The 15,624-nt window shown below is 44.8% G+C and overlaps 1 protein-coding gene across 1 annotated transcript in view; it reads right to left on the bottom strand.

Moving 5' to 3' along the window:
- Ppp1r21 (protein phosphatase 1 regulatory subunit 21) overlaps nt 1-12,069 on the bottom strand; it is a 59,789-nt gene extending 47,720 nt beyond the window's left edge. The window contains exons 1-2 of the mRNA XM_021186002.2: nt 11,845-12,069; nt 770-838 (exon numbers count right to left, since the gene is read on the bottom strand). Of these exons, the coding sequence (XP_021041661.1) occupies nt 770-838; nt 11,845-11,901 (126 nt within the window). The 5' untranslated portion in view covers nt 11,902-12,069. The remainder of the gene's footprint in view (nt 1-769; nt 839-11,844) is intronic.
- Nucleotides 12,070-15,624: the final 3,555 nt, after the last annotated feature.

Genomic DNA, 15,624 nt, shown 5'->3' with positions numbered 1-15,624 from the left:
CCAACCAACACAGAGCTATCTGCAAGACCAGCGTCAGGACCATGACCATAGCCATCCACACAGTCCAACCAACCAGAGCTATCTGCAAGACCAGCGTCAGGAGTTGCCACACAGAGCAGGCCACTTGGAGACCGCTTCCTCAGTCGTAGGTTTTAAGCATCAGGAGTCAGTGATCACTTCTTCAAAGGTTTCAGGAAAGATCCAGATCCTACAATTAACCTATCCATTCAAAACCAAGCCAGCATTTATTATACGCCAGACGGATGGGGCAGAGATCAATCCTTCCTTATCCCATTACACCTCAGTTAATGAACGGGAGCTGACGGTGAGCGTACCCCTCAGTGTGCACATCAGCACAGGTCATCACTGCAAGCTAAAGGCAAGAGTAAATGAGCCACAGGAGTCACACATTTGTACTCATTCATAGGGCCAGACTGCTGAGCACTGGGCGTGCAAACACAAACATCAGAGGGCTGCCTGGAACGGCAGACAAAAGGCTGGGTCATCCAGACAGATCTGACTCCACAAAGGAGGCCTCGACCTACAGAAGAAACGCATTACATAAACTCAGTCTTTTTCTACATTTTTTTTTTGCTGAGGGAACATATAATACGCATCTGTAAGCACGAAGGAATGTTAGACACAGAGAACAATTCTACCATTCCTATCCCTAGTAAATCAGTGTCAAGAACGTGGGACTTTACCCCCTAAACCACCTACTTCCCCAGACATAGCAACCTTTGCAACTCCAGGTCCCCGCGGTGCGTACCTTCAGAGCAGCAGAGCTGGCCTGCTCATCCACGACACCTTTCTTCAGAACCTGATTCTGAGCTCGAAGCTGAAAACAGAAAGCAGTCATTACCTTTAAAATGGAGTAACCACTTACAGCCAAAAAAAAAAAAAAACCAAACCAAAACAAAACAAAATAAAAAACCGAAAATCGCAGTTACTTCGTAACGAAAACTTTACATTGAATAACTAAATATCTTCTTGCCTTATATATACATTCCTCTGTGTGTGTGTATGTGTGTGTGTGTGTGTGTGTGTGTGTGTGTACATGAACACACACACACTTGCTTGTGCGAAAACAAGCACTATTTACCCCAAAGGGGGGAACAGATTTAATAAACTTGTCAAATGGAACACAGAAGATAAGTCCTCCAGTGACATATAAACCTAGTCACTAGCAAATGTGTATTCCCTGGGCTGGAGCCCAGTGGCAGGCAGAGCACTTGCCTGAGGTTCTCAGGGTTTATTAAAAAGATAAATAAGTAAATAATAAAACCCAGGTCTCCTGGCTTTGAGTATATCATTCTTTATATGGATTCATATTCTTTATAGCCATGGTCCTGAATTTAAAATGATACAATAGAAGAGAAAATGTGGGGCTGGAGAGATGGCCCAATGGTTAAAGCACTGGCTGCTCTTCCAGAGGACCTGAGTTCAAGTTCCAGCAACCAAGGTCTGGACCCCACTCTCCACGCATCTAGCATCCTCTTCCGGCCTCTACGGTTACTGTATACATGAGTCTTCATGCCACAGACACATACATGCAGGCAAATTCTCATACACATAAAATAAGTCCACATAAAGTAAAATCTCAACATAAAAAGAGAAAATGCCATTTTCTTGAACTTACGGGACAGTTTCATTAGACACAAGTGAACAAAAGACAGAACAAGATGTAAGCAGAGAGTAGAGCGAGAAAAGACTCATCGGACCTGGCACCCAACAGTAGACAGATAACCACCATCATCGCAGGAATGCCTCAGGGATAGCAGACCTTTATCAGCCATCAGCCGAAGCACGTTCAGTTATAAAATAACAGTAGCTCTAAACCCCCTCTACACACACACACACACACACACACACACACACACACACACACAAATACTATCCACTTGCATTGCATCCCAGGTGCCTTCTGTGTGTGACAATGCTCAGAGTCCTCACCTCCACTTTAGAGATGAGGACATCGAGGCACAGAACCGCAATGGAATGCTGAGACTAGGAGCCCAGCAGTTTTTACTGTTGTTACAATGCCAGCTAAACAATGCCAGCTTCTGTTTGAAGTTCTGAGATAAAAGTGGGCTGGTAAAAATGGACCTTCTCCTTGCAAAATGAATTTGAGCTTCTTCCCCATAGTTATTTTTTAAAATATATGTATAACTACATTGTGTGTGTGTGTGTGTCTGTCTGTCTGTCTCTTGTGTTACAAGAGTCTTTCTACTATGTATGTCCCAGGGATAGAAACCAGGTCCTTGGGCTTGTCAGCAAGCCCAGTTGTCGTTACTTGCTGGGCCATCTTGCTGGCCCTGTCATGTTAAATATCAGATAAAAAATAAAACCAGTGGTAAATGTTTACTTATATCTGTAGCTGTATAGCCACTACTGCCTGGTTCTAGAGGATAAAACCCATAGGTTTTCTTTTCTTCTTCTTCTTCTTCCATGGTAAGAAGTAAGTATTCTCTGTGAAAAAGACTGCAGCACAGGTAAGTGTGAGCATATGAATCAGATATGGCTGAAGCAAGGGGCTGACAGGCTAACACCCTAGAGCTCAACACAGACGCTGAATGACTAGGTTCTCCTCTGAGAAACTGAAATGGGATCATTTTTATCGATGAGCTTGAAAATAAAATCTATTTCACCAGGTATTCCGGGTTCACGGATGCCATAACCTGAACGGTCACGGATGGAAGCTCACAAGATCTATGGCAACTTGGGCTGCACAGAAAGTTTGAGGCCAGACTAGACTACAGGAAACCTTGCCTCAACTCTGCATAGCTCAGATCTATCTCCTGAGAAAGGAGAACAGAAGTGACAATTTTCTGTGCCCCCGAAAAAAGTGGGAACATTGAATGCTAAATCTTCATGGGATATTTAAAACAAAACAGGAAGTTTACAATGAGAACGGAGAGACAAGCATCTTTGGCTTCTCCCGTTAGGAAGTGAGAAGTCACAGCTCAGAGCTACAACAGGAAGCAAATCTCAATCCATGCCCCACCATTTGCGAGGCAATATGGACGGGGTCTTCACTTAGACTTCTGAGCTACAGTAGCACGGTCTGCAACATGGGCAAACATCTCCCCTATGCCCTTCTTTCCAAGGACACAATAAGAACCAGATAAGAAACCTACAACAGAACACAGAAAGATACAGTGTCCCACAGATGGGAGCAGAGACCTCAGCATCAGAATGGACTTAAAGAGCCCGTTCTTTAAGGTGTGTTTGTTAGTTTACACATGCATGGCATTGTTCTGAATCAGTGGATCTCAGCCTTCCTAATGCCTCGACACTCTTTAATTCAGTTCCTCATGTTGTGATGACCCCAACCGTAAGATTATTTTCATTGCTACTTCATAACTGTAACTTTGCTAGTGTTGTGAATTGTAATGTAAATATCTGTGCTTTTGATGGTCTAGGTGACCCTGAGGAAGAGTCAAGAAAACGCTGAGAACCATGGATCTGAAGAATATGAGAAAGACAAGGGAGTAAACATCTGGCTATTATTTAAATACAATTTACAGTTTGCCAGAGGTAGTAGCTCACACTGAGAAGCCCAACACTACAAGGTTAAGGCAAGAAGACCGCCGTGAGTTTGAGGCCCGTCTGTTGTATAATAGTGAGTTCAAAACCAACCTCAGTGAGCTACAGGGTGAGACCTTATCTCAAAAACAGAATCTTAAGACTGGACAGATGTCATGAGATCAGGAACGAGTTCAGATCCCAATGCCCAGACACACCTGTCACCCCAATTCTAAGGGAGGGCCAAAGGGGGGTGGATGTGGCTTCCTGGTTTCCGTTCAGCTGAGGAAATGTAAGCCTTACGTTCAGGGGGCAACACTGTCTCCAAGGGTAAGAGGAGAGGCCTATGACCGATGTCCTACTGTGGCCTCCATGCCAGCACCTGCTCACACATGTGTGCTGATACGCACATATACAGATAGACAGATATGTATGTCCTAAAATATAAATCATTTAAAAGAAAACATAAAGTATTTTAAGGTGATTTAGGGATATACTTTATTGCTGTTTTTTTGTTTGTTTGTTTGTTTGTTTGTTTTACATGTAGGCATGACTTTCTTAAGAGGATGGAGAGGTGACTCAGCAGCTGCTGCTCTTCCTGCTCCTCCAGAGGACCCAAGTTCGATTCCCAGGACCCATGTCATGTGAGAGTCATAGCCACCTATAACTCCAATTCCCAGAGGATCTGATGCCTGCTGGCTTCCAAGGGTACCCAGATATAACAAAATTCAAGCATTCACTCACATAGACAAATACATAAGATGTTTAGAAATAAAAGTATTAAAAATCCAATTTTTTAAGGGCTTGGTAAACAAAGGGATGAAATCTGAATGCCTGCGAGCTGATTCAAGGTTGTGTTGAAATGCAGCCATACTTTTTATTTATGTACCACATGAAGTGAAAGAGATGGGCAATTGCAACAGAACCTTATAGCATCTTAGGACTAAATTATTTACTATATATATAGCTCCTTACAGAAAAGTCTGCTGACCTCTGCTCTAAAAGTCCAAGGAAGAGCACTATTTGCATATTGACTTTCATCACGTAGCTTTCTACTTTCTAAGCAATAAACACTCTTGAGGACAGTGCTGCCCATCTACAAGGATGGAAACTTACAAACCAGGCAGCTAGAAGATAGAGTAGCATGTAGTTCAGGCTGGCCTGGAACTCGTTTATGACTGAACATGGCCTCGAACTCCTGATCCTCCAGCCTCTGCCTCCAAGCCCTGGGATCAGCACAGCCACTTCCGTCTTTAGGATGACTCTGACCCCTGTTCTGACTGTGGTCTAGCATATCTTCTCTCCGTGGGATTTGTAAGCTCCTAGCGACTGCCTTAAAGTCTATCGGGCTGCACCTCTACTCATGACTTCCTGTTCCACCAGAACGGCAGAAAAAGATTAAAATATAGTAGTACAATCTGATCGTCCATTTCTAAGGTGTAGTGAAGAACAAAAAAAACCTGGGTTTTCCTGACAACTCAAAGCATAGCTTCTGTGAACCTAGTCAACAAAATTCCCATTAGAAATCTGTATCTAGAAGGCCCGTGAGGACAGGTGGTGCGACACTGCTGGCACTGGGCACTCTCCTGCTCACCAGCACCTTGGCTGCCAGTGCTGCTCCATGATCCAGCACCCTGACACCCATGCTCAGCCTGGTCCTTCAGATGCAGCTGGAGAGGAGGAAGCTGCAGCTGTTTGTTAGTTACATGATTGCCACCAGACACTGACACTTGCGGCAAACAGGTAGAGACTCATTCATGTTGATGCGACTGAGAAGCAACTGCCCTGGGGTCTCTATTACACAGAAAACGACTCTAACGGCAGCACAGCCTGTTCTGAGCAGCAGCGGTTCTTCTGTGCCATCCATGACAAAAGATCAAGGCCATGGATAGAGATAAATGTTTAGCTAATTATTCAAATAAAAATAACAAACCTAGGGCGTCTAAATGTAAGAGCCTAACGTCACTTACACAGGCCTTGTCCAGGATACATCTCCATGTCCTGCCGTGTATTATGAGCCCTCAAGAGCCTGGGGCCTAACTCTGCCAACCAGCCTCAGCTCTCAATCAGGCCTAAGACAGAGATGCTTCTCTGGGGCAGTAAACCAGCTACGTTCCCCTCACGTCTCTCCAGCGGTCTCCGTTAGGATCACAGGCCCAAGACCAGGGTGAGTGACTTCCCAACCGAACCGGCTGTAAGACTCTGAGGGAAGGAGAAAGAACCCTCCTCCCATCCCTTCACACACCCTCTTCCCATCCAACCCCAACTGCCATCGGCGTCAGAACCATTCTTACATGTCTACTTTCATGAAGTAAACGTGCTGACATTTACACACGTTTACAACCCTATAAAACGAACATGAAATATACAGCTTTTCCTCGTCACCAAACACTGTGTGTAAGGAGACAACCTTAAACCTCACCGTAACCTCGATTCAGTTTCTGCATATACGCTGTCTTCAGGTTCTAACTGCAGTGTCCGGCCGGTTCTGAAACATTCTAACCTGATACCGGTATCTGCTGGTCTTTCTCTCAGACAGTTCTACCACAGGAAGTGGGGACAGGGGGCAGGCTACAGACTGCGGACCACTGAGTAGCAGGGGTTATTTTGCCCCTGATAAAGGGAAAGCCTTCTCTCAGGCATGCCTTCAGATAGAACCCTTTCTTCTGGCCCTGTCTTCATGAAAGAAAATTGGCTAAGGCAAAAGTCCTACCCACAAGGCTTCCTTCCCCTCAGCGACTAGAAGAAAAGTCAGCTCAGCCAGAGGAGAACAGTCGGCCAGACCTTGTCTTCAAAGAACAGTTCGCAACCTGTGGGTCTCAACCCCTTCGGGGGGGGGGGGTCACATAATCCTGCATATCAGATATTTATATTATGATTCATAACAGTAGCAACATTAGTTATGAAGTAGTGATGGGATAATTTTATGGCTGGGGTCACCATGACATGAGGGACGAGATCTACTATTCCAGAACATTTGGTCTTCAGACAGCTAGGAAGGCAGCTTGGAAGAAAATTCCAGGCCTCACCCTGGACCTACGAGACCAGAACCTGAAGGTTAGAGAGGTCTGCTGACTTACTCAGACACACAGGAGACACTAAGCCAGGGTCTCAAATGAGCACTGACCAACAGGGTAGCCATGAACCACATGCAACTTTTCTAATTCTTCAAGATTAAATAAAATGTAAAGTTCACTTCCTCAGCCTGGCTGGCTTCATTCTTTAGTGCTATTCTTCCGTTCATGGGACCAGTGAGGTGGCTCAGTTAGTAAGGGCACTTGTCACCAAAACTGAAAACCCAAACTCCATCTGAGAACCCCGCGTGGTCAAGGGAGAAAACACTGAAACCTCCACATGGTGGCACATGCATGTGTATCCGTGCGCACGTGCATGTACATACACACTGACACATACATATAATAATTAACTTCCACACATGGCTGCCCTACTGAATAGCAAAGAAAAAAGAAGACCGCCCTTGTAATGCAGTCTTACCAGCAGCATTGAACATAGACCAGTCCCACTTTGGCTACTGAAATCCACACATCAGGAATAAAGACAACTGGCTCTCACTCTCATGCCATCTAGACCAGGCCTACTTCTCTTAGCTGGTAAGTTATCAGACCCCCTGCAAAGCAACCTGACCCAAACTGGCCTTTCCCCAAGTGGCTCTGAAAACTTCTCAAAGGCCATCCATCTTCATAAGTAGATGTTTTCATTGCCAAGTAAACTGCTAGGAAAATAAGAATATCTGGCTTCCCTTCCCTACTGGTTCTTAAGACCACAAAGAGAGCCCTAGAAAGACTCTCTCTCTGAACAAAGGCTACTTTACTGATAACATTCTTTGAAAGACGATCCTCGGAGTTTATCACAAGCTCGGGTTTAGATATTAACTATCCCCCTAAGGGTCCATATATAAAAGCTGATGTCTAAAGTAGCCCTGGTTTGTTTGCCTTTGGTTGCAGTTGTTGTTGTGTTTCAATTTTGGTTTTCCGTTTGCTTGTTTGTTTGTTTTGTTCTTATGGGGGTGTGTGAGAGATCCCCAGGACACTAGGGACGTGGGGTTCTTCCTCCGGCCATGGTCCTGGAGTGAGAAAAAAAAGTTTACGGGGAGGAACTCAAAACCCCAACCACTGCTGGGGAGCTACTGGCCGTTGATAACTGTCATGGCGGGGAGGTCGGGGGCAGTGGGGTGGGGAGAGTTGATTTTTTTCTGGGCTGTGGATCCTGGTAGGCTGCTGGGGCTCTAATGAATGGTCTAGCACCATGTGCATGCAGGCAGCTAACTGGACTCAGTGAGGACTCAAAAGAAAACGTGAAGCTGCAAGGGGGGTATGTTGTGTGGTCAGGGGAAGAAGAACAAGGAAGTGGGGTGAATATGATCTAGACACACTGCATACATGTATGAAATCATCAATGAATACAAAATATTTTAAAGCTGAGAGTGGTGGCGCACACCTTTAATCCCAGCACTCGGGAGGCAAGGCAGGAGCATCTCTGAGTTCGAGGCTAGTCTGGTCTACAGAGTGAGTTCCAGGACAGCCAGGTCTACACAGAAAAAAATATATATATACTGTCTTGAAAAACCAATAATAATAATAATTACTTAATTAAAGTTTTAAAATATCTGCTGCAATTTCCTGCATCTTTGTTATTGAGAACTTTACCATACCCCGATCTCTCTGAATACTCCCATAGTTTACTGTCTGTGTTCATTTCGATGCTAGTCCAAAATTAATGTCATTCTTGGGGGAAGAGAGCAAAACTTCTCAGGGAAAAAAATATCTGACCACGTTATCTAGTAAGGAAAGGCCCTTCCCGAAACACAGGATGAGGTCTCTCTGAAGGGGATTAGGAGGAATGCAAACGTTCCTAGTTCAGGACCCGTGCCTGCTTCTCTCCTTCTATATATTAACAGGAAATCTTCCCCCCCCCCCCAGCATCCTAAATAAGGTGGAAGAACAATGCAAGCGCCCTTCAGGATCAGCCCAGTATCTGTGCACCAGGGAAGGGAATTAACAGGTGAAACACCTCTTCCACGGCACGAGGCTATCAAGGGGAGGGACCTAATCTAGAAACTGCTTTACAGTACAGCTGACAGGAAATAAAACAACATCAAGTTCTTGGCCAGTGTGTCTGTCTGTGTATGTGTGAACATGCAACTGAGCGAACATGGCGTGTGTGAGCATGCTTGTGTGTGTGTGAGAGAGAGAGAGAGCACACGTGTGTGTGTGTGTGTGTATGTGTGTAAGCACGTGTGTGTGAGCACGAGTGTGTGTGTGCGTGAGTGCGTGCGAGAGAGAGCACACGTGTGTGAGTGTGTGTGTGAGCACAAGTGTGAGTGTGTGTGTGTGTGTGTGTGTGGTGTGTGTTTGAGACTTGGTCTTACGTTATAGCATAGGCTGGCCTGGAATTCTCTATGTAGCCAAAGCTAGTCTACATAGAGAACTCACAGCAACCCCCCTGGCCCTCACCCAGCCTTTTTGTTTCTATGGTTTCTATGTTCAGAAATGTCTGTGACAGTGGACACGAAAGAATGAGAAATGGTCTGGCCCAACAGGGGAGATGACCCCAAGTCCAGCAGAGCAGACCGCCTTAGCACATCATTCCTACAGGTGTTCTCTACAGCCGTACCCTCATTAACTCTCCAAGGTCACCTGTACAGAATATTTTAAGGAACTAATCTTTGCCCCCATTTTTAGCAAGTTTAACTCCATTAAAATTTTTTCATCAAGTATTCTCAACATCAACTCAAGCGAACATAGGAAACATGCAACTTTCACGTGTTCTGCATCCCTAAATTCCAAGTCTACATCTTTAAAGCACCACTTTGCTCCCACTTGACCTTGCTTGGTTAATGGCAAGCACAATCCTTCACCTCAGAACTTTGTCAAACTCTGTGTCTTCCCTTAATTACCAAGTCCTGGACAGACCTGAGGACAAACAGTTTATACACTGTTCATAGCTTTCCTGAGCCCAGTGCTATGAACGAAGCAGGCTCTCAAAACCGGTAAGCTAAAAATCGTATTGTTAAACCAAAAGTCCTGAATGTAGCCTCTCCTCTCCATTCCAGTCACCAACTTTACTTAAGCCTACATTTTCTTCCCAGTGTGGTCCAACAACCTAACATCTCTATTCCTTCCTATCTACCATATGGTTACCAATTTCCTTCCAAAGAGTAATATTACTCCCTCAGTAAAAGAGACCTTTGGAAGCTGACAAGATGGTTCAACCATTAATGGCACTTGACACCAAACCTGACGATTTCAGTACAGTTCCTGGAACCTACATGGTGGAGGAGAAGAAGAAAAGAAGAAAAGAAGAAAAAGGAAGAAGAAGGAAGAAGAAGAAGAAGAAGAAGAAGAAGAAGAAGAAGAAGAAGAAGAAGAAGAAGAAGAAGATCAACCCCCAAAAAGCTGTCTCCTCCTCCTCCTCGCCATCACATCACCCCACCCCCCCACCCACACACATACACACACAGACACACACATACACACACATTAATAAATAGATGGATAGATAGACGGGTGGACAGACGGGTGGATGGACAGATGGATGGTTGGGTTTCTTCCACCTTCCCATTGCAAACATCTTATCTGAAATCCACAGCCCTCGTGATCTAGCCCACTCTCCCTTCACCACACTCTGCCTGCCATGTATCTTAAGATGTTTTCATGACAGCAAACATAAGCTAACCAATTTACATGGAAAGCTACCACTCTCTTCATCCCCCTTGGGTAAGAAACTTCACCCTTCCCCAGTGACCTCTCCTCTGCGCTACACTGACCATCACTTGCTACACTGTAACATAATTACAGGCCAGGCTAATTTAAGGGTCTATTAAAGGTGATTGTGCAGCTTGAGCTCCGGCTTTCTCAGCTGAGCCTGGCACACTGTTTGTGGGGTGCACATAATAACGTGAGCTTGTTGAACACATTTACAAACCCAAAAGAATAAAACCTTCCGATGTCTTTCATTACTTTAGGAGGTGAGATAATTATTCCAGCAACACGGCCACTGCTCTGAGCCCTTCTGGAACTCTACTCACTGGCCATTTGGAACCAAACTTTCAAAGTTGTTTACCTTCCAGAGATGGAAATCGGCCCCTTACTTTATATGCACGAAACATTTCCAACCAAAAATAGTAGTGGCAAATTTGGGCACTGCCATCCTCCACCCACCCTCCTTCGTCATATGGAACTGTTCCAAACTTCTGGCTCTTTCAAACACGGGAATCCTCCCCCGAAAGACAATGCGCTCTCTCAGACACCGAGCCACACAAGTCTATGAGGATTGCAAACGGAAATACAAAGGGAGTGGACAACGTGAGTGATAAGCAGAAAGCCATCAAGGCTCCCATCTGATGCTGAGGACTTGAGGGTGCACGCTTGGATGCCAGTTTCATTTCTTTATATTTCACTTTACCTTCCCAAATACAAGCTTAATAAAATCATAAAGGGGGATGTCGTACACTTGGGTTTTTTTTTTTTTCCAAATTAGAAAAAGGGCGAAATCTTTTCATTGCTTCTGTGAATGCCAAGATAACTGGAAATTAAACACGACTACCGAATCCTTTTCAAAGGTGTGAGACTCGGCTTTAATAACTTCATTAGAATATTCTTTCAGGCAGAAAACCCTACCCAGAAACTGCACCACCCTTGTCCAAGAAAAAGGTTTCACCATTGAAAGACTGACACTTCAGAAGGCCGGGTCCCTGTTTTGCATAATTCTGTATTTAAGGAGAACCTGCTGTGTGCACTGCCCCATTCCACGGAAGGAAGGTGCAAGAGAAAAAAGACATCAGCCCCACCACCCAAGCTGTCAAAATCAGTGGAGACAACATCTGTATTCTAAAGCACCCATCCCAATGAGGCCGTTTACCCTCCCAAACTGATGTGGTGGCAAATGAGTCGTTTTAACTTTAAAAGCATCTCCTCGGGAAAAGGAGATGGTGATTTCCCCCATCATCGGGCAAACTGAGGAAGCAGAGAGCATAGGGTGGTCCCTCATTCCTTCCTTCCCCTCACGCTAGCACCAAAAGCTGTGCCTTGGATTTTGTCATTCCATTTCTAAGCCTGCTGGTCCAGCGAGAAGGAAGACTCAAACTCCAGCTCCTTTCTGCAGAGACGCACACGGACCCAGACACCGCCCGGCCCTATCTCCATGGAGCTGCAGGTGGAGGCATCGTAATGGTGGAAGCAGGAGGTGGAGAGGAGAGGAGGAGCCCTCAGCATCCCCCCCACCATCCCAAATCTGCTGCCACAGCCAGCTGAGGCCTCCGGGCCAGGAACCCCTGTCTCCCCCACCCACGATGGGTACCTTCGAGTACTCCTGAGCCAGCTTCTGGTACTTCCCCTGCAACTCTGCGGAGGCCATGGCCTCCCCCGCCCCGTCCAGGCCTGACCGCCCGGGCTGCCGAGCCCCGCCCCCCGCCCCCAACCCCACTCTTGCTCCTCCCGGGCAGGGCTCAGCCAGCTTCTGCAGCGCCGCCGCCGCCGCCGCGCCTCCTCCTCCTCCACTTCCGGGTTTCCAGGCGGGAGGGAGGAGGAGCGGGACCAGGGGCGGGGCGACCACCGGGGGCGGGGCGACGTCTTGACATCACCGCCCCGCCCTCTGGTGCTCCGGTTCGCGCATGTGCGGCCTGGCAGACCCGCCTGTGCCGTGCTTTTGCCCCTCCTGAGACCCGGGACGCCATGTTGGGAGAGGCGTGAAGATGGCGACCCGTTTCCGGGCGAGCCAGAATCAAGCGGGAGGAGAATGAGTGCCTACGGAATGGATGGAACACCGAGGGGAGAGACAGAGGATGCAAGGAGAAGCGTTCTAAGAACACCAAGAATTCTGGCTACCCAGTCTCCTAGTTGCCATAGCAACCGCCTGGCGTCAGTCGCTTGCATCTTGGAAGCTTGTTTTCCGCCTTCTCATTCATTATCTGGATACCCAGACTTGTGCTACACTGTAAACTGTCCAACCTACCACATATTTATACCGTTTGCCCTTCTCCCCTTCTCAGATCAGAAAACCTTCATTGTCTTCTGTGTTTTGTTATTGACCTTTCTCTACTCAAATGCCACATGCCCGCCCCTGACCCTTATTCATCTATCAGAACATTTTAAGCCGTAAAAGAACATGAAGAAGTTTCTGAAAATTTCTACCACGCATTGAGATGTAAAAACCGTTAATGTTTTGTTTTGTTTTGTTTTGTTTTTAAACAGCTAAACTAGATATCTTGAGATAACTTATAATGAAAAACTGCTCCTTTTCATTTAAAATATTTTTGACAGTTCTCTTGAGGATTAATGTAGGTATAGCATTGAAGTATTTCTTGTTAGAATAATATGAATGAAGAAAGATATGTGTTTGCTGAGACATAATATGACAGTTGAAACTAATGAACTACATTTGTACACAAACACATACATATGAACATTATGTTAAATAAGTCAATTGCACTGGGTGCAGCTGTATAAACCTGTAATCTCAATACTTAGAAGGCAGACAGGCAAATGGATCTCTACTGGTTTACATATTAAGTTTCAGGCCAGCCAGTGAAACTCTGTCTTAAAAAAAAAAATAGTGAATTGTAATATACGATACATAATCTTAAAAATTATGAAGTGGAAGTAGCCAGACATGTTTAGTCATACCAGCAGTCCTAGCATTTGGGAGGCTGAGGCAAGAGGAAATCAAGTTTAAGAGCAGTCTGGACTACACACACAGTGTGTGTGTGTGTGTGTGTGTGTGTGTGTGTGTGTGTATGTATATATAATCTCCATAATATGTGAAATAACATTCCGTTTTTTGTTTTATTTTATGTATGTGAGTACACTGTAGCTGTACAGATGGTTGTGAGCCTTCTTGTGGTTGTTGGGAATTGAATTTTTAGGACCTCTGCTCACTCCAGCTGACCTGGCTCACTCAGTCCCTGCTTGCTCAGGCCCAAAGATTTATTATTATATGTAAGTACACTGTAGCTGACTTCAGAAGCACCAGAAGAGGGCATCAGATCCCATTACAGATGGTTGTGAGCCACCATGTGGTTGCTGGGATTTGAACTCAGGACCTTTGGAAGAGCAGTCAGTGCTCTTAACCACTGAGCCATCCCCCCCCCCCCGTTATTCTTTTTTTTTTTTTTTTTTTTTTTTTTTTGGTTTTTCGAGACAGGGTTTCTCTGTGTAGCCCTGGCTGTCTTGGAACTCACTTTGTAGACCAGGTTGGCCTCGAACTCAGAAATCCGCCTGCTTCTGCCTCCCAAGTGCTGGGATTAAAGGCATGTGCCATCACTGCCTGGCCCAACATTATTCTTAAACACATGAACATGTAGTAAAAATACAGAGACAACTAGAACACTGGTTGGTCGGTGCCTCTAGCAAAAAAAGAAGGAAATGAAGCAGGACAGAGGAACATCAACTTTATTTCTCTAGGTTTTTTAAAGTAAATATTATTACATTTATTGTGGAGGAAACTCATCTAGGAAGGCTAAGTCAGCCCTGTGGATTATTTAGAGGTATAATTAAAATGAAAGCTGTGCTAGCTAGCTTCTCTTTTATCTGGGAGCAATCCAGGAGTTGTTCAGCAAAGAGCTCCGCCTGTATCGTTTCCTGTACAAACTAAACCTGTACACTTTAGACTTGCTAATCAATAAGCACTGCCATCCAAACTTCCAGAATAACCGTTCCTGAGTAGTGTTAGTTTTCTGTAGCACCACCAAGTGGCAGAATTAAATAGTGTAATCCATTTCCATGGTTTGAATAGGAATGGAAAATTTTTTATTGTTTTAAAAATGTCATTCCAGAAATAAACATTCCAAAGAAAAACATACAACTTTAGCAAGAGAGTCTGTATGAATTCATATTACTGAATTTAGAAATTTATTTTGACTGGCTGGCTGTTTGATCAGACACATTGTTTTAAAACCCTAGTTGGTAAATAAGAGTAAATTAAAATTAAGATTCTCATTCTCAACTAGTATTAAAAAGGCCAGCCACAAAGGGGAAGAAGGTAATATGTACCCTACAGCAGGCTCTTGTCCAAATCTGTAAAGAGCTCCTAAATATTTTTTTAAAGCCATATCTACGTGTTTTACTATTTCAAAGGATGGCTGAGGCATGGGAAAAAGTTAATTGGCAGGTGAGCTTTAATGACCCATAGTTTGGGGGAAAACTCTAGATTATTGAGATTGAAATATTGTGAAGATTAAATTAAAATATTCTGGCTGGCAAGGTGGCTCAGACAGCGCCTGCCATAGAGACTGACAACTGATTTCAATCCCAGGATACACATGGTAGGAGATAGCTGACTCCTGCAAGGTGACCTTGGACTTCTGCACATAAGCTATGGCACACACATACACACATACACACACACACACACACACACACACACACACACACACATACACACAATAAAATCTTAAATAGGCAAAATACAATGCCATTCTGTCAATTGTTGGTTATCAAACCTAATAAGGGCACAGATCTCTAGAAATTCATAGAAATGGAACAAAAGTTGGTTGTTGCTGACTCTGACATGCCGAGTTCATGGTTGGTACTCATTATCTGCAAAATGAATCCGCAAATTTGCATAAAATGTGTGTGTAGCTCAAACACAATACTCACTGGAGCATCTGCAAGCACGCAGAGTAGCAAAGATCTGACTGACCCAAAGCCTATATTCCCAACTGACATCCCGCAAGATGATACTAAGTGAATGCTTTGCATTGTTTTGTTGAAAAGTTTGCTATTTCAAATGGCCCCAAGCACAATGATGAAGTCTGTTCTAGCCCTAGACAATGTTCCTAATGCAAAAAAGGCTAGTTTCAGCTTTATGAAGATCAAAGTGTATGACAAAAGTTGTTAGGCTTTAGTCCAGGCTGTTAGGTGAATATGGTGAGCACTTTGGAGGCTAAAGCAGGAGAATCTCTGCGAGTTTGAAGCCAACCTGGTCTACTTACTGAGTTCTAGGACAGCCTCAACTACATAGAGACCTTGCCTGAAAGAAGGAAAGAAGGAAAGAAAGAAAGAAAGAAAGAAAGAAAGAAAGAAAGAAAGAAAGAAAGAAAGAAAGAAAGAAAGAGAGGGGAGAAGGACGGGAGGGGAGGGG

Source organism: Mus caroli, chromosome 17 (assembly GCF_900094665.2).
Source record: "Mus caroli chromosome 17, CAROLI_EIJ_v1.1, whole genome shotgun sequence".
Taxonomy (NCBI): domain Eukaryota; kingdom Metazoa; phylum Chordata; class Mammalia; order Rodentia; family Muridae; genus Mus; species Mus caroli.
The sequence above is the reverse complement of the archived record's forward strand: the minus strand, read 5'-3'. Positions and strand labels throughout refer to the sequence as shown.